At 36.6% G+C, this 24,545-nt stretch overlaps 1 protein-coding gene across 12 annotated transcripts in view; it reads left to right on the top strand.

Moving 5' to 3' along the window:
• The window catches only part of CNKSR2 (connector enhancer of kinase suppressor of Ras 2), a 290,055-nt gene that overhangs the window by 176,175 nt on the left and 89,335 nt on the right, over positions 1 to 24,545 (top strand). For 7 of the 12 annotated variants that reach the window (XM_073013844.1, XM_073013840.1, XM_073013845.1 and 4 more), the window contains 2 exons: positions 21,798 to 21,887; positions 23,572 to 23,786. In XM_073013844.1, coding sequence (XP_072869945.1) covers positions 21,798 to 21,887; positions 23,572 to 23,786 — 305 coding nt within the window. The remainder of the gene's footprint in view (positions 1 to 21,797; positions 21,888 to 23,571; positions 23,787 to 24,545) is intronic. The other 5 variants (XM_073013842.1, XM_037986403.2, XM_073013843.1 and 2 more) reach the window with 1 other exon arrangement.

The following is a 24,545-nucleotide window of genomic DNA, read 5'->3' as shown; positions in this document are numbered from 1 at the left end:
AGGGTGCTTTGTTTTGGTTGTGTGTGTGCACAGTAGTGTAGTCTCCATATGATTTATTTGACTATAGTCACTCTTATATTCTCCAAAGTTTTTTTTTTTTTTTTTTTTTTTTAACTTTTGAACCTGAAACAAATATAACCTTAATGTAGATGCTTGTAGATACTTTACTGGAGATTCCTCAGTATAACCTGAAGATTGTTTCAAGTAAATAGCAGTTTAATGTATTTACCTTTTTAAAATTAAATGTTAAATAATAAAACCTATATGTCAGGCACAGGACTGTGTGGCCATAATTTTCCCAACAATTTATTTGTAAAGTCATTCAACTAATACTTGTATACATAAAGTCAGCCAGCCACTGGGACACAGAAATGAATAAAACCATAAATCCTAATTACCCAAAGGGAAGAAACAAGTAAATAGATGCATCACAGTCACTTCAGGTAAGTTGGAAGGTGTGCACCAAGTGCTGTAGTAGCCTAGGAAATAAAGCCTCATAGTTTGCCTTGGAAATCAAGTAAGTACACATTACATTTATGCTGGGTTTTAAATGATGAATAGCCATTTCATCCAGGGTTTTTAAATGCTAGTCATCCCACCAAATACCTGGTACCTTTTCAAACCTGTGTCTGAAATCTGAAGGTTTGTCTAAATATCTCAGCCCAGACCCTAACAACCCTAACAGAAATAACTTCAAACCTTCATAAGCAATAATCAATGACAACTTATTTATTTAAACTACAAAATAGTCCTATTACCTGGACTCCCAAGTACAACAATATTATCTTGTATTTGAAAATAATGATAACGAAAGTATGTAATCCTGAAATATATTGTTTTAAAAAAACCTAAAGTACAAAAAACTACATACTTGACATTTTCTGGAAATAATGGTAATTTAACCTCTTAGCACTTGTGTGATACCTTAAAATGCACTGTGTAAGTCTTTTATCCTTAGAGTGTTCAATTTCTGTTCTTGGTCACAAAAACCCTTACCTCGAAGTATGTGAATTTAGCCACCATTTCTCTCCTATTAACTTCCCAAACTCAAAGAGAGTTTAGAGTTAAGATTATAAGAATATGGGTAGGATTTTGAGAAGCGAAAGAGATATGACACAGTTCTTCATATGTGCTTTCAGTTGAATGTGTATGTAGTTGCTATATTTTCCTTGTACATTCATATTCTAAATTTAGATATATAATAGAAAAATAGAGACATTCTGTTATTAAACACAGTGACAAACACAGATGTAAAGAAAAATATTTGAAAATATCTTTTTTTTTCTTTTTCTTTTTTTTTTTTTTTTTTTTTTTGAGATGGAGTCTCGCTGTGTCACCAGGCTGGAGTGCAGTGGCACGATCTCGGCTCATTGCAACCTCCACCTCCCGGGTTCAAGTGATTCTCCTGCCTCAGCCTCCCAAGTAGGTGGGACTACAGGCACACGCCACCACGCCCAGCTAATTTTTGTATTTTTAGTAGAGACGCGGTTTCACCGTGTTGGCCAGGATGGTCTCGATCTCTTGACCTCATGATCTGCCCGCCTCAGCCTCCCAAGGTGCTGGGATTACAGGCGTGAGCCACCACGCCCGGCCTGAAAATATCTTAATAGTGGCTCTTAAAGTATGTTGTTTAACCAAGGTTCTTATGTTATACCATGGACCCTCTAGTTGTTAAGAATGAGTAAAAAGAAGTACAGGTATTTACCCTAAACAATTAAACAAGTACGGTGTAGATTGACAGTAGATGGCCTTTCTAGAAAATAAGTAAATACAATAAGCCCTCATTTAACATCATCTACAGGTTCTTGGAAACTGGGACTTTAAGCAAAATGATGCACAGCTGATCCCAATGCCATTTCCTTCAATGTCATTTTCTTATAACAATGAGGAAGAAGATGGTTTTGTAATCTGTGGTTTCACTTTAAGTCCCAGTTTCCAAGAACCTAGAGACAACATTAAGTGAAGACTTACTGTAATACCTGTTGAGTGTTCAGGTATGCCAAACACAGTTCTAAGCATTTAAAACGCATTAATCCATTTAATCCTCACAACAACCCTATGAGGTATGTACTAATAAAATATTTGTTTTACAGATGAGAAATCTAAAAAACTTAAAGGTTAAATAACTTACCTAACTAGTAAGTGATAGAGCTAGGATTAAGTACTCATGAATATTTTTTTGACCTTTACCAGAGGTAATGCTAGCTAAATGTGATGAAAATACTTTTGTAATTGTAGGTAAATAATTTCCAAAAATTACATCCCTCATTCTAAATTCAAGAATTTGATTCCAGCAAGCAGAACTAAGTCTGATTTTATATGTTCTTGTGTATGTTGTTTTGGATTTACTAACACTGTAATGAGCATGTATTTACATAGATCATAGATATGAACCTGACAGGCCTTAGGAAAAGACTGCTAAACTGAGATGTAAAATGAACAACAATGTGTTATATCCTTTTTAAATCAGAGAGCATAAAATAGGTTTACTTTCCTAAAAAGATAGACAAGAATAATTTCTGTAAATATGGATACCAATAGCAGAAGCAATCTAGATTAGTGGTTACTAGCATTGGCTGTAGCATCAGCCATACTTGGTAATTTTGTCTGCCATCTAATTATTCCAGTGTGACCTTGGGGATGTTACTCTGGGCCTCAGTTTTCTTATTAAATGAATATGATAATATCTGCCTTGTAGAGTTTTGTGAGAATTTAGTGATAAGACATTGTAAATTGCTTCAGTGTCCAGTATGTTGGGTGTTTGTTTTCATTATTGTCATTATTACATAGAAGCTTTAACATGAAAATAGAAACAGCAAAAAGTTGGCATTAAATCATTTTAACTATATAGGGTCTCATTGCTCAGGCTTCAAAGGCAAAGGCTCAAATTTGATGAGATCAGTTGCTTGGCAGCTTTTCAAAATGGTAATATTTCCCATCAGCTTTTCCATCTTGCTGTACATGGACTCCTTGCCCTTGCTGTTTCATCATAACACATTTCTATGCATAGAAACATGCCAAAAGGTAGACACAGTTGGCTGAGTCCCTTTGTGGCCATGAATGGTCATATTTTATAAGAATAGGAGGAAAACATATCTTTTAACAATAATATCACCAAAGAGTATTAGTTTGAAGGTAGGAATCCAGACCTTTTCTGATTTAGTGAAAATCCAGGACCTCACAAAAAGCACGGGAATGAATGTCCAGTAGATATTTTAGAAATTATCCTCATAAATGTTATTTGCACACATTGTGCATTGAGGAAAATTAATTTCTGTAACATTATACCTGAACATTTTCTACCCGAGTAGTTGGGACAAGAGAAAATCAAATGCCATGTCCTTTTTATCCACATAAATAGCAAATGGCTTGAATGACTTATAGCAGTATGATGAAGGGCCTATGGGCAATGACATCATAAACTGAGTTTTATCAATGTGAAGTTAGGATAGTGTCTGTAGGTCCCAGGGTCTCTCTGTCCTATGATTTTAAAATGTAAATAATCTTCCTTATCAGGTAAAAGTTCAGCTGTCGTTAATCAGTTATTCTGGAGACAAAATAAAATAGGATTCTACCCATGGGAAATTTTTGTGTTCAAGTAAAATGTATGATTTCCAAAGAAGGACTAACCATAGAAATAGAAATTAGTGATTCAAAAATGAAGAAATATGGGATGTGCACTATATTCATGGGAATTCTTATTCCTTTAGACTTATTTAATAAATTTCATAAAGACTACATGTTGGTTAGCCTCACAAAATAATTTTGAGCATCAAGCTGATGGTGGTAAGGAACCATGTAATTGATGGAAAAGCAGTTCAACAATATTTTGACATAGACTTGGAAAGTAGTATGTTTCTAATGTAAAACTTGGAGAAATCATCTAAGGAAGGCATTCTTCCTTAATTTGTACAGTTTTACTGATGGATATAGAAGAGCATGAATTATGAGGTCAAACAGACTTGAATTTGCTATCACAGCTTGGTTTTTAATAGCTAATTGACCTTGAGCTTGAGACTTAACTTCCCTGTATTTTTGTTTTCTTATCTGTAAAATGGAATAGTAATACTACTCATGGTGTTTTTTTTATGAGGATTACATTAGACAACATATGTCAAGTACTTAGTAGAGTTCTTTTTTCTTTCTTTTCTTTTTTTTTTTTTTTTTTTTTTTTTTTGAGACTGAGTCTCACCCTGTTGCCCAGGCTGAAGTGCAATGGCCTGATCTCGGCTCACTGCAACCTCTGCCTCTTGGATACAAACAGTTCTCTGCGTCAGCCTCCCGAGTAGCTGGGATTACAGGCATGCGCCACCATGCCTGGCTAATTAGCAGAGTTCTTGCCTCATAGAAAGTGCTCAAGAAATGATGCCTTAGATGGTATAATAAATGCTTACTGCTCATAAATAAAAACGTCCCAAAGATTTTTCAAGTCTTCTGTGGAAGGACTTAGTAAAAGACAAAGTTAGTAAAGGACAAAGTGACTAGAAGTCTTTCCACATGTTTTGTCCCTCTACCAAGCCAATAACTGGCCATTTAAATTATAGCAGTTAAATGAAATATAAGTAGAGCTTTTTGGTTTCTTTTGGTTTGATTTTGCAAACCAAAACAGAAGGAAGATCTTTCAAATAGTTAATAACATTGCAAATTGCCCTTAACCAAATCCTCTTAAGCTCCAGTATAAAAATCAGCAGCTCATATGCTGGATTAGAAGGGCCCAGTTATAACCTCTCAGCATCAGGAATCTGAAAACAGTTCAGCCTCCACATTGTTTTAAAGTTTTTGATTAGTTGCTTAAAAAATGGAAGAATAATATAATATATAAAATAAATAAAATGAAGAGCCTTAAAGAAATTAAACCTAGGAAGAAAAGATCATTCTGAAAGAATTCAAGGTACTAGGTAATGGATAAAACAGTAAGATTAAGAAAAAGAACTTTTAGTGGTTGGCAAGATGGCCAAATAGGAACAGCTCCAGTCTGCAGCTCCCAGTGAAATCAACACAGAAGGTGGGTAATTTCTGCATTTCCAATGGAGGTACCCGGCTCATCTCATTGGGACTGGTTAGACAGTGGGTGCAGCCCATGGAGAGTGAGCAGAAGCAGGGTGGGGCATCGCCTCACCCTAGAAGTGCAAGGGGTTGGGGAACTCCCTCCCCTAGCCAAGGGAAGCCATGAGGGACTATGCCATGAGGAATGGTGCATTCCAGCCCAGATACTATGCTTTTCCCACAGTCTTTGCAACCCACAGACCAGGAGATTCCCTCAGGTGCCTACACCACCAGGGCCCTGGGTTTCAAGCACAAAACTGGGTGGCTATTTGGGCAGACACCAAGCTAGCCACAGGAGTTTTTTCATACCCCGTTGACACCTGGAATGCCAGCGAGACAGAACTGTTCATTCCCCTGGAAAGGCGGCTGAAGTCAGGGAGCCAAGTAGTCTTGCTCAGCGGATCCCACCCCCATGGAGCCCAGCAAGCTAAGATCCACTGGCTTGAAATTCTAACTGCCAGCACGGCAGTCTGAAGTGGACCTGGGATGCTCAGTCATGGTGGGGGGAGGGGCATCCACCATTACTGAGGCTTTAGTAGGCAGTTTTCCCCTCACAGTGTAAACAAAGCCTCTGGGAAGTTCGAACTGGGTGGAGCCCACCACACCTCAGCAAAGCCACGGTAGCCAAACTGCCTAGATTCTTCTCTAGATTCTTCTAGATTCTTCCTCTCTTGGCAGGGCATCTCTGAAAGAAGGGCAGCAGCCCCAGTCAGGGGCTCATAGATAGAACTCCCATCTGCCTGGGACAGAGCACCTGGGGAAAGGGGCGGCTGTGGGTGCAGCTTCAGCAGACTTAAACATTCCTGCCTGCCAGCTCTAAAGAGAGCAGCAGATCTCCCAGCACAGCACTCAAGCTCAGCTAAGGGACAGATCTCCTTAAGTGGGTCCCTAAACCCACATGCTTCCTGACTGGGAGACACCTCCCAGCAGGGGTCGACAGACACTTCATACAGGAGAGCTCCGGCTGGCATCTGGCGGGTGCCGCTCTGGGATGAAGCTTCCAGAGGAAGGAACAGGCAGCAATCTTTGCTGTTCTGCAGCCTCTGCTGGTGATACCCAGGCAAACAGGGTCTGGAGTGGACCTCCAGCAAACTCCATCAGACCTGCACCAGAGGAGCCTAACTGTTAGAAGGAAAACTAACAAACAGAAAGGAATAGCATCAACATCAACAAAAAGGACATCCACACAAAAACCCCATCCAAAGGTCACCAACATCAAAGATCAAAGTAGATAAATCCATGAAGATGAGGAAAAACCAGCACAAAAAGGCTGAAAATTCCAAAAACCAGAATGCCTGTTTTCGTCCAAAGGATCACAGCTCCTTGCCAGAAAGGGAACAAAACTGGATGGAGAATGAGTTTGACAAATTGACAGAAGTAAGCTTCAGAAGGTGGGTAATAACAAACTCCTGAGCTAAAGAAGCATGTTCTTACCCAATGCAAGGAAGCTAAGAACCTTGAAAACAGGTTAGAGGAATTGCTAACTAGAATAACCAATTTAGAGAAGAACATAAATGACCTGATGGAGCTGAAAAACACAGCATGAGAACTTCATGAAGCATACACAAGTGTCAATAGCCGAATCAATCAAGCAGAAGAAAGGATATCAGAGATTGAAGATGAACTTAATGAAATAAAGCATGAAGACAAGATTAGAGACAAAAGAATGAAAAAGAATGAACAAAGCCTCCAAGAAATATGAGACTATGTGAAAAGACCAAACCTACATTGGATCTTTTTTGGTGTACCTGAAAGTAACTGGGAGAATGGAACCAAGTTGAAAAACACTCTTCAGGATATTATCCGGGAGAACTTCCCCAACCTAGCAAGACAGGCCAACATTCAAATTCAGGAAATACAGAGAAAACCACAAAGATACTCCTCGAAAAGAGCAACCCCAGGACACATAATCATCAGATTTACCAAGTTTGAAATGAAGGAAAAAAGGGTTCGGGGCAGCCAGAGAGAAAGGTCAGGTTACCCACAAAGAGAAGTCAATCAGACTAACAGCAGATCTCTCGGCAGAAACCCTATAAGCCAGAAGAGAGTGGGGGCCAACATTCAACATTCTAAAAGAAAAGAATTTTCAACCCAGAATTTCATATCCAGCCAAACTAAGATTCATAAACTAAGGAGAAATAAAATCCTTTACAGACAAGCAAATGCTGAGAAATTTTGTCACCACCAGGCAAATGCCTTATAAGAGCTCCTGGAAGGAAACACTAAATACGGAAAGGAAAAACTGGCAGCAGCCACTGCGATAACATACCAAATTATAAAGACCATCAACACTATGAAGAAACTGCATCAACTAATGGGCAAAATAACCAGCTAGCATCATAATGACAGGATCAAATTATCACATAACAATATTAACCTTAAATGTAAACAGACTAAATGCTCCAATTAAAAGACACAGACTGGTAAATTGGATAAAGAGTCAAGACCCGTCAGTGTACTGTATTCAGGAGACCCATCTCACGTGCAAAGACACACATGGGCTCAAAATAAAGGGATGAAGGAATATTTACCAAGCAAATGGAAAGCAAAAAAAAAAAACAGGGGTTGCAATCCTAGTTTCTGATGAAACAGCCTTTAAACCAACAATGATCAAAAGTACAAATGCATTGCACAATGGTAAAGGGATCAGTGCAACAAGAAGAGCTAACTATCCTAAATATATATGCACCCAATACAGGAGCACCCAGATTCATAAAGCAAATTCTTAGAGATCTACAAAGAGACTTAGACTCCCTTCCCACACAATAATAGTGGGAGCCTTTAACACCCCATTGTCAGTATTATTCAGATTAATGAGACAGAAAATTAACAAGGATATTCAGGACTTTAACTCGGGTCTGGATCAAGCAGACCTTATAGACATCTACAGAACTCTCCACCACAAATCAACAGAATATACATTCTTCTCAGCACCACATTGCACTTATTCTAAAATTGACCACAGAATTGGAAGTAAAACACTCCTCAGCAAATGCAAGAGAACAGAAATTATAACAAACAGTCTCTCAGACCACAGTGCAATCAAATTAGAACTCAGGATTAAGACAGTCACTCAAACCTGCACAACATGGAAACTGAACAACCTGCTCCTGAATGACTACTGGGTAAATAATGAAATTAAGTCACAAATAAATAAGTTCTTTGAAACCAATGAAAACAAACACACAATGTACTGGAATCTCTGGGACGCATTTAAAGCAGTGTGTAGAGGGAAATTTATAGCACTAAATGCCCACAGGAGAAAGCGGGAAAGATCAAAAATCGACACCCTAACATAACAATTAAAAGAACTAGTGAAGCAAGAGCAAACAAATTCAAAAGCTAGCAGAAGACAAGAAATAACTAAGATTAGAGCAGAACTGAAGGAGACAGAGACACGAAAAACCCTTCAAAGAATCAATGAATCCAAGAGGTGGTTTTTTTGAAAAGATTAACAAAATAAACCACTAGCCAGAATAATAAGGAAAAAAGAGAGAAGAATCAAATAGACACAATAAATAATGATAAAGGAGAGATCACCACTGATCCTACAGAAATACAAACTACCATCAGAGAATACTATAAACACGTCTACACAATTAAACTAGAAAATCTAGAAGAAATGGATAAATTCCTGGAGACATACACCCTGCCAAGACTAAACCAGGAAGAAGTTGACTCCCTAAATAGACCAATAACAAGTTCTGAAATTAATAGCCTACCAACCAAAAACAGCCCAGGACCAGACATATTCACAGCCGAATTCTACTGAGGTACAAGGAGGAGCTGGTACCATTCCTTCTGAAACTATTCCGTATAATAGAAAAAGAGGGACTCCTCCCTAGCTCGTTTCATGAGGCCAGCATCATCCTGATACCAAAACCTGGCAGAGACACAACAAAAAAAGAAAATTTCAGGCCAGTATCCCTGGTGAACATTGATGCGAAAATCCTTGATAAAATACTGGCAAACCAAATCCAGCAGCACATCTCAAAGCTTATCCACCACGATCAAGTCAGCTTCATCCCTGGGATGCAAGGCTGGTTCAACATACACAAATCAATAAACATAATCCATCACAGAAACAGAACCAATGACAAAAACCACCTGATTTTTTCAATAGATGCAGAAAAGGCCTTTGATAAAATTCAGCATGCTGAATTTTGTGCTAAAAACTCTCAATAAAATAGGTATTGATGGAACGTATCTCAAAATAATAAGAGCTATTTATGACAAACCCACAGCCAATATCATACTGAATGGGCAAAAGCTGGAAGCATTCCCTTTGAAAACCAGCATAAGACAAGGATACCCTCTCTCACCACTCCTATTCAGCATAGTATTGGAAGCTCTGGCCAGGGCCATCAGGCAAGAGAAAGAAATAATGGTATTCAAATAGGAAGAGAGGAAGTCAATTTGTTCCTGTTTGCAGATGACATGATTGTATATTTAGAAAACTCCATCATCTCAGTCCAAAATCTCCTTAAGCTGATAAGCAACTCCACCAAAGCCTCAGGATACAAAATCAATGTGCAAAAATTGCAAGCATTCCTATACACCAATAATAGAGAGCGAAATCATGAGTGGGCTCCCATTCACAATTGCTACAAAGAGAATAAAATACCTAGGAATCCAACTTACAAGGGATGTGAAAGACCTCTTCAAGAACTACAAACCACTGCTTCAGGAAATCAAAAAGGACACAAACAAATGGAAAAACATTCCATGCTCATGGATAGGAAGAATCAATATCATGAAAATGGCCATACTGCCCAAAGTAATTTCTGGATTCAACGCTGTCCCCATCAAGCTACCATTGACTTTCTTCACAGACTTAGAAAAAAACTACTTTAGATTTCATATGGAACCAAAAAAGAACCCATATACCCAGGACAATCCTAAGCAAAAAGAACAAAGCTGGAGGCATCACACTACCTGACTTCAAACTATACAAGTTTACAGTAACCAAAACAGCATGTACTGGTATCAAAAGAGATATATAGACCAATGGAACAGAATAGAGGCCTCAGAAATAATGCCACACATCTACAACCATGTGATCTTTGACAAGCCTGACAAAAACAAGGACTGGGGAAAGCATTTCCTATTTAATAAATGGTGCTGGGAAAACTGGCTAGCCATATGCAGAAAACTGAAACTGGACCCCTTCCTTATACCTTATAGAAAAATTAACTCAAGATGGATTAAACACTTAAATGTAAGACCTAAAACCATGAAAACCCTAGAAGAAAACCTAGGCAATACCATTCAGTATATAGGCATGGGCAAAGACTTCATGACTAAAACACCAAAAGCAATGGCAACAAAAGCCAAAATAGACAAATGGGATCTAATTAAACTAAAGAGCTTCTGCACACGAAAAGAAACTATCAGAGTGAACAGGCAACCTACAGAATGGGAGAACATTTTTGCAATCTACTCATCTGACAAAGGGCTAATATCCAGAATCTGCAAGGAACTTAAACAAATGTACAGGAAAACAAACAACCCCATCAAAAAGTGGGCAAAGGATATGAACAGACACTTCTCAAAAGAAGACATTTATGCGGCAGAAAAATATATGAAAAAAAAACTCATCATCACTGGTCATTAGAGAAATGCAAATTAAAACCACAGTGAGATACCATCTCAGGCCCGTTAGAATGGTGATCATTAAAAAGTCAGGAAACAACAGGTGCTGGAGAGGATGTGGAGAAATAGGAACACTTTTACACTGTTGGTGGGCATGTAAATTAGTTCAACCATTGTAGAAGACAGTGTGGCAATTCCTCAAGGATCTAGAACCAGAAATACCATTTGACCCAGCAATCCCATTACTGGGTATATACCCAAAGGATAATAAATCATTCCGTTATAAAGACACATGCATACGTATGTTTATTGCAGCACTATGCCCGATAGCAAAGACTTGGAACCAACCCAAGTGCCCATCAGTGATAAACTGGATAAAGAAAATGTGGCACATACACACCATGGAATACTATGCAACCACAAAAAAGGATCAGTTTGCGGGGTGCAGTAGCTCACGCCTGTAATCACAACACTTTGGGAGAGAGAGGTGGGTTGATTGCCTGAGCTCAGGAGTTTGAGACCAGCCTGGGCAACATGGTGAAACCCTGTCTCTACTAAAAAATACAAAAAATTAGCCAGGTGTGGCAGCATGTGCCTGTAATCCCAGCTACTTGAGAGGCTGAGACAGGAGAATTGCTTCAACCTGGGAAGCAGAGAGTGCAGTGAGCTGAGATTGTGCAACTGCACTCCAGCCTGGGCAACAGAGCGAGACTCTGTCTCAAAAAAAAAAAGGGATGAGTGTATGTCCTTTGCAGGGACATGGATGAAGCTGGAAACCATCATTCTCAGCAAACTAACACAGGAAAAGAAAACCAAACACCACAGGTTCTTACTTATAAGTGGGAGTTGACCAATGAAAACACACGGACACACGGAGGGGAACATCACACACCAGGTCCTTTCGGTGGGTGGGGGACCAGGGGAAGGATAGCATTATGTAGATGACGGGTTGATGGGTGCAGCAAACCACCATGACACGTGTATACCTATTTAACAAAACCTGCACATTCTGCACATGTATCCCAAAACTTAAAGTATAATTTAAAAAAAAGAAAGAAAAATAACTTTTAATAAAGTTTGAGGGTATTAATATGTATATAAAATAGAAGGATTAGCAAACCAAATAAACATAGCTGATGCAACTATAAGTGGGGGGAACCTCTTCAGATGAATTAAAAGGATACCAACTAGGTGAAATAGTGTTCCCTTATAAACAGAATGGGAAAGCCAAGAAGAGAAACAGTCTCACTCAGTGATTCTCTGGGTTCAGTATTGTCCCCTAGGGGACATTCAGCAATTTCCAGGGGCAATTTTGTTGTCAAATTTGTGGTGGGAAGTTGCTACTGGCATCTAATGGGTAGAGACCAAAGATGCTACTAAACATCCTGCAGTGCTCAGGACAGCACCCAACAAGAATGATCTGGCCTGAAATGTCTGAGAAACCCTGGCTAACTTAAGAATCAATTTACAAATAAATTGAATACAGAAGCAGATACTAGAAAATCAAAGTCAGAGACCTTGTATGGCACAGAGCTGATTGCCTTATAATTTTTTAATTGAAAGAACCTGGGAAGTTACTGCCCTGGAAAGATACACCAACATTTATTCACAGTTAGCATATTCTCTGGACGGAAGTATTTGTTTAAGGTTGTGAGCGTCTGAGATTACCTAACCTGTTCTACAATAGAAAATCTAATCATGACATCCCCTGGAGCAAGAGACAATATGTTTATCCCTAGTCAAAATCAGAATACATTTTCCCCTATGAGGAAAAAAAAAAAACGATAATAAATGCTAGCTAGGTAAAATTTAAATAGGGCTATTCATGTTAGCTTTCAGATCACAACATGACTTAAGTAATCTGGCAATTTCCTAAATATGTTCTTCAGACCACCAGTTCTGAAAGATAGCCTATAGAAGAAAGAGGTTATATCGTTAAATAAGATTGGGAAGTTTTACATATTTTAGGCCCCTCTTGGAGATTAATAAATTCACATTCACATACTACATCTTTGAAAGTTTTGTTGAATTTGGGTTAATTTACTGTTTCCCAAATATGTTTGTATATTAAATCCCTTTTTTGGTCACATAATACTTAACCTGCTTCCCAATTGAACTAATGTTTTATGGAATGTATTTTGGAAAATATTGTAAAAGACTTTTGCAGCTCTTCTGAAAGACCCAACTACCAATGATACGATTTGTTTGTGTCTTAGGTTCCAAACAGCTGACTTACAGATAAGCATATAGAACAACCTCTGTTCTCAATATTTAAGCCTGCCCAGCAGTTGGATTATTGAATGTCATCTTCATTCTTCATTCTTATCTTGTAGAAAAGCCATATGTAAACTACTTTCTAGAGTAAATCTTGTTTATGATGAAAGTTCAAACGAAAGTAAGAAAAACTGTCTAGAAAGATCATTACATGGTGTTCTATACTTCAAGTCACTTGTGGAATTACTGCTATCACTGCAAAACAATTTGCCAGAAATCATGGAAGAAGTAGACCCTTGGAGATAGAAAATGTCAGGTGTAATATTCTGTGTTCAAAAAGAGATAAGTAAAAATTAAACACTGAATAATCACTGGAGACATTAGAGTAAATAATTAAAACAGTATACAACCATTTTAAAATGTACATATGACAACTTAGCATTGTTTTATAAGCAACACATCATGTCATACCAATTTATTTACCGTCATTGTTAAGGTATTGTACCACAAACAAAAAGTTGCATCCACAGTTTATGCTCTGATCCTCCATTAGTTGTTCACATAGCCTTAGTATTTTGCAAGAGTTGCAAACTGGCTGTGAGGACACTTAAACAAACAAACAAAAAACAGTAATCATACATGCCATTAAATTTTTGAAGAAAAATTAATTGGATTTTTGTCTAATGGTCTTGAATGATACATCACTGAGGCAATTTGATGTAGTGAAAAGAGGTCTGGGATAGGAACTTGAAAGTCTGTATTCATGGACTGACTCCAACTGTTTATCACCCTGAAACTTCTTTACAGTTTTTTTTCACTGAATATCTGTGAAATCAGATTATCTGTGAAATCAGGGAGAGGATGAGGGTGAAGAGTATTAACCTGTGTACTGTACGTTTACATTCCATTGTCTTCGAATTATCTTATTTTTGTTCTGTGAACGTGTCCATTTTGGCCCTAAATTATCAATAAAAGTGATGCTTCCATTACAAAAAGAAAAACAACTTTGATCTGTCTTAAGTTTTTCATCTCTACCTTTCTTGCTGACTTCACTAACAAGTTATGGTCTCAGAAAAATAGGTGAAAGGAATTGTAAAGTTATTACAAGATGTCATTTATTTTTAAATAATTCAACTAGTTACCTTATTATCTTTTTTTTACTTTTCATGAGAAAGAGTGACTGTCTTCCATATGCTGATAGGATTTGCAAGACACACTACTTTACTAAAATTTTTTAAAACTAGACTGCCTTAATTTGCAGTTAACTTGAGAACTGCATGCTTTTAACCAATAATATTTACATGCCTCTGTCATCTTTGTTGTTCACATTTATATCAATGCTGAGCACAGCAAAGAGACAAGTATTTTAGCCTAGCTCATTTTATACCAACCAGAGCCTTCAGAGGACCCAGAACTCTTTTGCCACTTAAACAGTATTTAAATCATCTAAATCCTTTCTCATTCCTCCCACAACCCTCTAATGTAGAGAAATTGTCTCTATGCACAGAGACAACATTTCAACTATTTCAACACATTTCCAAACTCCAATGTGTATGTATAGCTTGTTTCCTCTTCTGGTGGAATACTTACAAAAGGTAATTTGGTTCAAAATATAATTAGCCTTGGAATTAAGTGTTAAAAGTGCCACATAATTTTTGACACAGTTCAGTATGTTCTCCTTTAGCAATTCTTTCATGTTATTCCCCATTTAAGGTATATCTCACTTTTAGAAAGCAGTAGGAAAATACACAACCACAATGGAGCTTATTCTTGGAAGTGATTTTTTTTAACTTTTATTTTAAGTTTAGAGGTACAAGTGTGGGATTGTTACATGGGTAAAGCTGTGTCATGGGGTTAGTTGTACAGATTATTTTATTACTCAGGTGTTTAGACTAGCACCCGTTAGTTGTTTTTCTTGATCCTCTCCCTCTTCTCACCTTCCACCCTCCAAAAGGCCCCAATGCATGTGGTTCCCCTCTGTGTATCCATGTGTTCTCATCATTTAGCTCCCACTTGTAAGTGAGAACATGCAGCATTTGGTTTTCTGTTCCTGTGTTAGTTTGCTAAGGATAATGGCCTCCAGCTCCATCCATGTCCCTGCAAAGAACATGATCTTGTTCTTTTTTATGACTACATAGTATTCCATGGTTTATATGTGCCACATTTTCTTTAGTCTATCATTGATGAGCATTTATGTTGATTCCATGTCTTTGTTATTGTGAATAGTGCTGCAATGAACATACACATACATATGTCTTTATAATAGAGTGACTTCTATTCCTATTGGTATATACCCAGTAATAGGATTGCTGGGTCCAATAGTATTTCTGTCTTTAGGTCTTTGAGGAATTACCACACTGTCTTCCACAATGGCTAAACCAATTTATACCCCACCAACAGTGTATAAGAGTTCCTTTTTTCCCACAACCTCGCCAACATCTGTTTTTCTTTTTCTTTTTCCCTTTTTAGTAATAGCCATTCTGACAGGTGTGAGATGATGCCTCACTGTGGTTTTGATTTGCATTTCCCTAATGATTGGCGATGTTGAGCTTTTTTCCATATGATTGTTGGCAGCATGTATGTCTTCTTTTGAAAAGTGTCTGTTCATGCCCTTTGCTCACTTTTTTTATGGGGTTATTTTGGAAATGAGATTTTAACTGGTGGTGTTCTGCATCAGTGAAACCGAAAAGATTTTAAGTTAATCAGTACAGAGTTTATATTTGATTTGTATTATTTATAAGTCATTAAAGGTAATCCTTAAATAATCCTCACATTGAAATGTTTACAAACCAATTTCTTCAACCTTTTTTATCCAGAGATGAAATTTTTAAAACGTGGCTATAAAGATCAGATTGTTCATTCTTACTTATTTTACTGGATCCAGATATGTTACCATTATCCTTTAAAAATTACTGACTTTCCATTTAATTCAGTTTTACTGCCTCTTTAAATGTGTGATTCTCTACCTTAAATAACCCCAGGATGTTTTCCTAGAAATTCAGTCAGCCATCTGAAAGTAATTTTTCTGTCTGGTATGTGGGGTTTTTGATGGGTATATGTGACAAGCATATAGCTTAACTTTACTTACTATACTCATTTTCATCAAAATATTGGCTAAAATATTCAGAACAGATGTGTATATGCGTATACTTTTTCTGAGACTCTAGAGAAAGCTTTGTTGTGAGCCTTAAAGGGCATGTCAGACTTATGGAGAAATTTCTTTGAAATTTTTTTTAAACCTTTGACAACTGTAAGAGAAGATTGCTTCTCAGGTGCTGTTTATTACTCCGAAACGTAATGACTTTAGCATGTTTTTAGAGAGTTTTTAAAAGCGATACAAATGAAAAAGACAGCAATTCAGTAGTGTTTCAACAGACAACTTAACATGGGAATGTTTGTAGATAAGAAATCAAGAGACAGAACTAGTTCTGACTTGATTGCCAAACAGTTCTGTAAAGCTCAATTTGTCAAAAAAATGAAGAGAATTGGTGAGGGTAACATACTTGCCTTAGAAGGAAGGAAGAGGGAGGAAAATAAGGAAATGGAAAATTAGAAGGAAGGAAAGGGAAAGAAACTGTGAAAATAGAAACTAATGATATAGCTTGGATCCTTTTTGGTCTAGTGAGGAAAGTCCCCTATTTACTTTCTTAACATGCAATCAGTTAAATATTGAGCAGTTACTGTGTTTAAGGTACTGTGCTAAGTGTGGGAGATACCACAGTAGACGGTAGAAAAGTCTGTCTTCCCCCATGAAATTTACAGTCTAGAAGGATGACAGAATTCAAGTAACTAAATTAATAAATACTTATGTGACTGTAATTGTCATGCTACAGAGAAGAACTTTGAGAGGAAAGGAGACAAACACAGAGAATCCTGACCTAGAATGAGAGGCCAAGGATTGTAGCCCTAAGGAAATGACATTTTTGCTTAGCTCTGAAGGATGCATGTGAATCTATGATAAGAAGAGAGGAAAACCAGAAGACAAGAGTCCTAGGGTGCCGGGTAAGGAAAGTGTTTCAAGGAAGGAGTAATAATCGGTGCTAATGCTACAGATATATCAGAAAAGTCAAGGACTCTGAGAATTGTCTATTGGATTTAGCAATATGGGGGCCCTAAAAACCTTGACAATAGCAGTTTTGATGGAATAGTGGGGGCAAGAGCTTAATCAGAGAAGATTCAAGAGAGAAGAGGAGGAGAAGAATTGGGGGCTACAAATATAAAGAAGGTTTCTACAAGGTTTTCTGTAAAGGGGAACAAAAATAAGGTGGTAGCTGGGTAGAGGTTTGTGGGGTGAGGAGAGTTACTTTTTTAAAAACAATTGGAGAAATTACAGCATGTTTGTATGCTAATAGGAATGACTGAGTAGAAAGAGAAAAGTTGATGATGCAGGAGAAAGAAGGGAGGATTGCTCAAGGCATGCCCTTGAGTAGGTCAGAGGGAATAGGATCCAATGAGCAACCCAGTAGTTTGAGATCTCCCTAATGTCACAATACAGCATAATAAGTATTGTATATATGCTAAAGGCACCAGGAAAAAGCTTAGGGAGCCCAACAGAGTGAGCAGTTAACTCTGCCAAAGGGGATTGTAGCATTTGTGATATCACCTAAAATGCTTTGTTATCTGAGGTAAAAATTAGTTTATTTTCAAGCAATGTTGTACACTAACATTCAAGCATAGCAATTTTGTATTAAAATACAGTAATTAGGATATATCATTATATAGCACTTCATCATTGTCTATATTCTTAAAATTGTGTTTTGTGTTCCATTTGCTTACTTGCAGCTGAATATAGCCCATGATTCTTAAAAAGCTGCTTGCCATTAATATCATAATAAAATTCAGACAAAATCCAAAAAATATTTATCTTTTTTTCTGTGTGCCTCTATAAAAATATTTATCTTTTACCTTTACCACATTTATTAGAATACAGTAAGAAATACAGCACAAAATTCCTGCCTCTATGGAGGCACCAATTAAAAAACTCTAGATGTGCAACAGATATTAAAAACCAAATAAAATAATGGTTATATTATGAGGCACTAGCACAGTGGTATCACAAGGCTTATGATAGGATGCCAAATGAACTCTGCAATTAATACATGCTTTATACTTAAAGGAATAAAACATTAAGAAGTGGTCAGCAAAAATTGTTAAATGGGCTCTAATCCTCATTTTCTTGATTATATTCTTTGCTGTTATTATTCTTATCATGAATTAGTCATCTTAACTTTACAACTTCAAAAACCAATATAAGTATTACTATGTAAAGACATGTCTTAAACTTTTCCAGATTACTTTTCAGAGATTTGTGTTTTATTTGTGTACATTTACACAGGAATGGGTCAGATGTATTTAATTTTATTAAACCAATCCATTTGTATTAAAGCCTTACAAAGTCATATGAGTATAAAAATATTTTGCATGTATTAATAATAGTGTATATTTGATTTAAGTCTATAATGCTTATAGTACTCTTACCTTTGGTGTTTTGTTTCACTTGTTTTTTACTAACAGCACTAAAACATTGAATAATAAAGTTATCTTTCCATTTGAACTTTGCTGTCCTGTGAAATTAAAATGCTGCTGTATATACATGTAGTAGCAAACATATTTTCAAGCTGTAATCAATGATCTGTATATTTGGAATTAGAAATAATTTAAGCCATGGTCTATTTTTCAATCTGCCATGGACTGATATTTATACAAGAATGTTACCTTATGTTACTGGTTTAACTGCTTTATTAAGTTTACTTCAATATTTTAGGACAATTAAAAATCAGTACTTATAAGCAACATTATTTGTTCTACCTAAATCAATAATATACTTTATTTTAAAAAATACTTATTTTTATTTGCATTGCTGAATCTTTAATTTTATAACTAATAAAAGCAAAACCTTGATGTTCTCCAAAAGTAAATGTCAGTAAAGCTTTTTCTCTCAATTTTTTTCTAATTTAGTATGTTTTCCTTCAATTGTGCATTAGTAGTATACAGTATAATTCTGCTTAAAAAAAAAAAGTCATCCCCGGAAAAGTCAGTGTTAAAAATCTTCTGCATAATTGTTTCTATGGCTAATTATATAACCAGACATATCAAGGGCTTAATTACATTCTTCAATGACTTAGCTCCATTAGAATTTCAGAGATGACACAAAATACAATGAATACAATTATGTATTTCATATTCTGTGTGTGAAGTATGTTTCTTTTTGTTGTTTTTGTGCATATATGTTTGATTCCAAACAACCAATTTTCAAAAAATATCTAACTAGCTTTTTAATATATATAACATATAGAGCAAGTAAAACAATTAACTGCTTATTTATTGGATTTTCACTTTTCAAAGGATTTTTTGGTGACATGTAAAAACAGTGCTAGAGCTGTTAATTGCTTCAGTTTCAGTGCCCATGCTGAAGTAGAGTTTATTTTTAAAACCAGATCCTAAAGAAATAAATTGTAGATATTTTGAAAATACAGCCTTCATAACATTGAAAATCTGGAGGACTGATTATGCAAAGTGGCGGGAATAGACATAACAAAAGGAGACCTTCCCTCAAACCCTTACCCTACTTTCGATGGGCAGAATATTGACCTGGATCTGTAGATGGCTGTTGTGAGACCTCGGTTCTTCTTAGCTTAAAAGAATTTAAATGAGAGACCCACAGCAAAGGAGATGTAGTATAGAGCAATTTATTGCAAAGGACAAAGAATGTTATGAAAGTTCGGTGCAGAATAGACAGTACACCCTGAGAGAGGATTCAGGGCGAGCTGCTCCTAAGGATGAGACCACCAATACTGGCACTAGGGAGACTCCCTTTATGAGAGTCTTACATAATTATTCATAAAGGAATGGGAAGAGGTGTTGCTAGTAAGCATATTCTTGGTGGTCCTCTGGGTGCACATGCACAGTAGCTGTACATGCTTGTTCATACATTGCATGTCTCATTAGCATCTTAAATCTCTGTCCAGGAGTGTGTTGTTTACTATTATAATGAGCAAAGGGTCAGTCTGAGGACAGGTGTAATCAAAATGCATGTGCTCCCTGCAGGGGAAATTCCCTACTGTAGATAGCTGTGTTTGAATGAGCTGGACTACAGTGTGAATGCTGGGGCTTATCGTGTTAACTGTATGGTCGTCGTGTGAGGACATGTTTACTTCCTTGACTACCTATCCTGCCTCAGATCATCTCACTCAAATTCCCTCTGTGTAAAAGAGCAGAGATATACTGATGGAGAATTTGGAATATTAGGTGATCATTTACAAAGTTGTTTGCATACCTTAAAAGGAAGCCATTAAATACTACATTTTTGGCTCATTAATAATTTTATCATGTCTAGTTAATCTTTTAAAAGAGCTTAGCAAAACAGACTAAACTGTATCAGTGTTAACAATAAGAAGCCATATGATTGATACATTTTCCTTAAGAACAGAATTAGAATTCTCCTAACAGAATTTTTTAAAACATATTGAATGATTATAATAATCATAAAATTTAGCTGGACAAGGAGGGAAGTTTCAGGGACAGAAGGCGACTGATAGATACTGAAAAGTAGTATGATAGGTATTAATACATTAAAGGAGGAAGAATTGTTGGACTTGGAGTACTGTAGGTAGTGTGCTAGAAATACAAAAGGTGGTAGTTGGTAAGTTGGATATTTAAAGGGATTGCAGCCTTTGCTGATGAGACTAAGCATATGACCATAGGAATGAGTGTGAGAGAGAACCTCAAGAAACTGAAAGACCAGACTCTCAGAGGGTGAATGTTGAAGTCACCAAGAATTATGACAGAAGTAAGTGTGAGTGCCTGGGTTTGAATCCTGATACTATGTACTAAACAGGTATATGTCCTTGGGCAAGTTATATAACGTTAGTTTCCTCATCAGTTAAAATGAGGATAATGATAGTATATTTCTCTGAATTATCAAGAGTAAACAATTTAATCCTTATAAAACTGTTACTATGTGCTATATGGCAAATGACATATAAATGTTTGTACTATTATCATAATCATAATAACCATTATTATTTGTACGATCCAGTCCTGTGTGAGTCTCTGCTTTTCATTCACTAGAAATTCAGTAAGCAACTATTTCATGCCAGGCATTGTGCTAGGTATCCTGTTAAAACTTTTGAATTATTTTCTTTGGCTGTTTTAGGCTTCAGGAATTTCAAGTGGAACAGAAATAATATACTGCAGCCTCACCAAAATAAAAGTTATTATTGAAGTATTTGCCATGAGTTCTCCTTGCTGAAGTGAAATGCTGTTTAGTAAGGATACAGACCCAGGGGGAAATGAGACAAACCAAAGCTGTGATTACTTGGATCTATATACTGGACAGGCTTACTGTAGCAAAAGAGATGCTTAGCAGCAGACTCAGCTATAGGACATGAAAGAGAATCTAACCATATTTTTGAGACATAGTGGTGTCCAAAATGTATGGTGATAGGAGATAGGAAGCAGCAAAGATATAAAGTTATTCTTGTGGTGTTCCAACATGAAACAGTGGGTTAATGACTGGTAGTCAGGTTAAACACAGAAAGCTACCATCTTGGAGGTTGGCTATCAAGATATAGACACTTGGGCACTAGGAAATAAGATAGAGATCCAGTTACTGAGTAAAATCACTTATATGATTATCTTCTTTGTAAAAAAAAACAAAAAAACAAAAAAAAAAACTATACCCTTAAAGTCTGGGGTTCCTAAGAGAGCTAACCTAGGCTATTAATTATTATTTATAAAAAGTACCTTAAGTTTGCTTTATCACCTGGCCAATAGGCAGTTTCACCTTCTGGGTCAAAACACATTTTCTCCATCTACACAAATGCCAACCATAATGTTGCATAAGAGTGAGTGTGTTTGGTAGACCTTAGCTAAAAATCAGTGTAAGTTTGAGTAGGCATGGGGAAGAAAAACAATGTGATGTGAACTTTGTTCTCTGTGTTTAGGCAAGCTACGACCTATATCTATGCCAGTGGAATATAATTGGGTGGGGGACTATGAAGATCCAAATAAGATGAAGAGAGATAGTAGAAGAGGTAAGTGTTCTAGAATTTCAGTGTAGGCTGGGTTGTTTGAACAATAAGCAAATTTAAATGTTCTATAAATAGATTGTTATGGCTTCAGTGGAAAACTTATTCTATCATTGACTTTATTATGCAACAAAACCAAGTAAGACCAACATTGGACTATCTTGACCCATTATTAAACAGATATTGTCTCTGAATGCCTACTAAGGGATTCCAGGTACATAAGTACGGTGTTAAAAGTAAATATCTGATTGTTACTTGAAAGTTAATATTTGAAACACAAGGTCGGAAGTGTGAAACTGCATAAAATAGGTTCAGTGAATAGGAAGAGTTTATCATCAGTCCTCATCAGTCTGCAATGCAACCTCACCAATTTTGTATGGAATCGACCTAAAAATGAGCATTGAAGCACATGGGTTAAAAACTAATGGAAACCGGGCCAGTGACTTCTAACAAAAACCATGTAGAAATAGAAAAAAAAAAAAAAAAAAACCCTTGCTTTTTTTTTCCTGTTCTGTTTGCTGTTCAGAGTTATCTTCTTACATGGGGGTGGGCTACTCTTGAAGGATCTACCAAAAGTAAGTTTTTATGTTCACTTATCCTGCTATAGAGATAAGCAATAGAAAGCAACTGAAAGTTTCCCTACTAAATAGGATTTGATCAAGTGTGGGTATGGTGGGTCCAGTGAGTCATGCTGCTACTTCCACTTTCTGCAGTAGAGAGCCGTAAGGTCATAGGTGGAAAATAAAACAAATCAAAACAAAAAACTATTCATAGAATGTAAGTTCACTAAGCTTCCTTCATCATATGTTTGACTAGTTTTCTTGTTACTTCTAGCCAGTTTACAGAATTTGTTTTATTACTGCACAGATCCGCAGACCATATGGAAAAGCAAGCATGAATATCTGGTTCATTAGTCTTCTTAATACTTGTTTTATGGAGTGAGCATTTCTGAAAATGTTGATAAATACAGAAACATTGACAGATTCCTTTATATCTGTGTATTCACTCCATTTTCCAATCTTCAATTTCTAATCTCATTTGTTCTATAGAATAAATCAAGAAAAATACAAAAGAGAAATGCTTATCACATGCTATCTCAGAGTCACTGTTTTGAGACTTCATATTTTAGTGACTTTTGTTGGTGGGGAGGGGGACCATGTGAAGTACTAAGTGCTGACTACCAATCTAAGCATAGAATTCCTGAACGAAATTTCCTGACTATTGGTTCTCAGTGTGGGCCTCAACTTCTCCAAGCATGCTACCTTGCATACCACAGGCCGGTGTTTGTTATCAGGCTTTGGCAAAATCCCCATGTGGGAGCTTGTTACAAATTTTATAAGCCACACACCTAGAACTTCTGATTCAAGCTCCAGAGATGATTCTAATGTAGTTGGTTCAAAGCTAAAACTTGGAGAAATAATCTATCGACTGTCTACTTTTAATTGTCTTATCATACCAAATAATTAAGATATACCATATTTCACTACATATTTTATAAATTAAATCAAGTTAAAGTTCTGAAATAAAATATATTAGGTTGGGGCAAAAGTAATTGCGGTTCTTGCGATTAAAAGGGACGGGAAAACCGCAGTTATTTTTGTGCCAATCTAATAATAGCACAATTGAGAAAGAATGGTAAATTTGGTGTATTTGTGTATTTACATTGGTGTATTTATCTCTTTTTATATAGAAAACTCTCTACTTCGGTATATGAGCAATGAAAAGATTGCTCAAGAAGAATACATGTTTCAGAGAAACAGCAAAAAGGACACAGGGAAGAAGTCAAAAAAGAAGGGTGATAAGAGTAATAGCCCAACTCACTATTCATTGCTACCTAGTTTACAAATGGATGCACTGAGACAAGACATCATGGGCACTCCTGTGCCAGAGACCACACTATACCATGTAAGTAAAATTTCAAAGACTCTTTGATACAGTTTTTGTTGAGAGACTGGCAAGTGACTCTTTTGGGTAAAGTCTAGGTTATTTTTATCCTTTTACTAGATTTTCACAAAAGAGCCTAACTTTAAAGTTTATACCCTTAAAAATTGATGGGTAATTGATTATTTTCCTAAGTTTATGTGTTCAATGAGTCCATAGTTACAGCAAGTTGGATTTTTAATGGCATAACTTAATATGCACAAAATTGATGGAGAACAATAATAAATAGCTGATTAATCATCAGTGTGATACTATGCAATGCACAGATAGCTGCAAAATTCAACATTAAAGATACAGTTTTAATATAGTCATGATTCCATTTGAAAAATGAGCATCTATTATTTGCTAGACATAGAGAGGAGGGCTAGAGGTAAAATGGGAAGACATGACACACCATTATATGGGGAGAAAGACATGCTGAGAGTCCCAGTATAACTTAACTGTTGTAATGGGTGGGTGCAGAAAGTAGAAGATGAACACAGGAGAAATAGAGCCTTAGTCTTTAGGGGAAGTGAGAAAAGGCTTCAGAGTGGGGAGCATTTGAATGAAGAATAAAATATAAGTAGCAGTATTTTAGTGCGAAGGCATATGCAGGTACACTAAAAATGTGTAAGAATGTGGCACATTCCAAGGATTTCGTGTGGCTTATAATTGCTGGTTTATTAACAATTGGAGGAAGTGGCATGAGGAAGGGGTAGTAGATGGGCCTGGAGACACAGGTAA

Source organism: Chlorocebus sabaeus, chromosome X, assembly GCF_047675955.1.
Source record: "Chlorocebus sabaeus isolate Y175 chromosome X, mChlSab1.0.hap1, whole genome shotgun sequence".
Lineage (NCBI taxonomy): Eukaryota > Metazoa > Chordata > Mammalia > Primates > Cercopithecidae > Chlorocebus > Chlorocebus sabaeus.
This window is presented reverse-complemented; position numbering and strand designations above follow the sequence as displayed.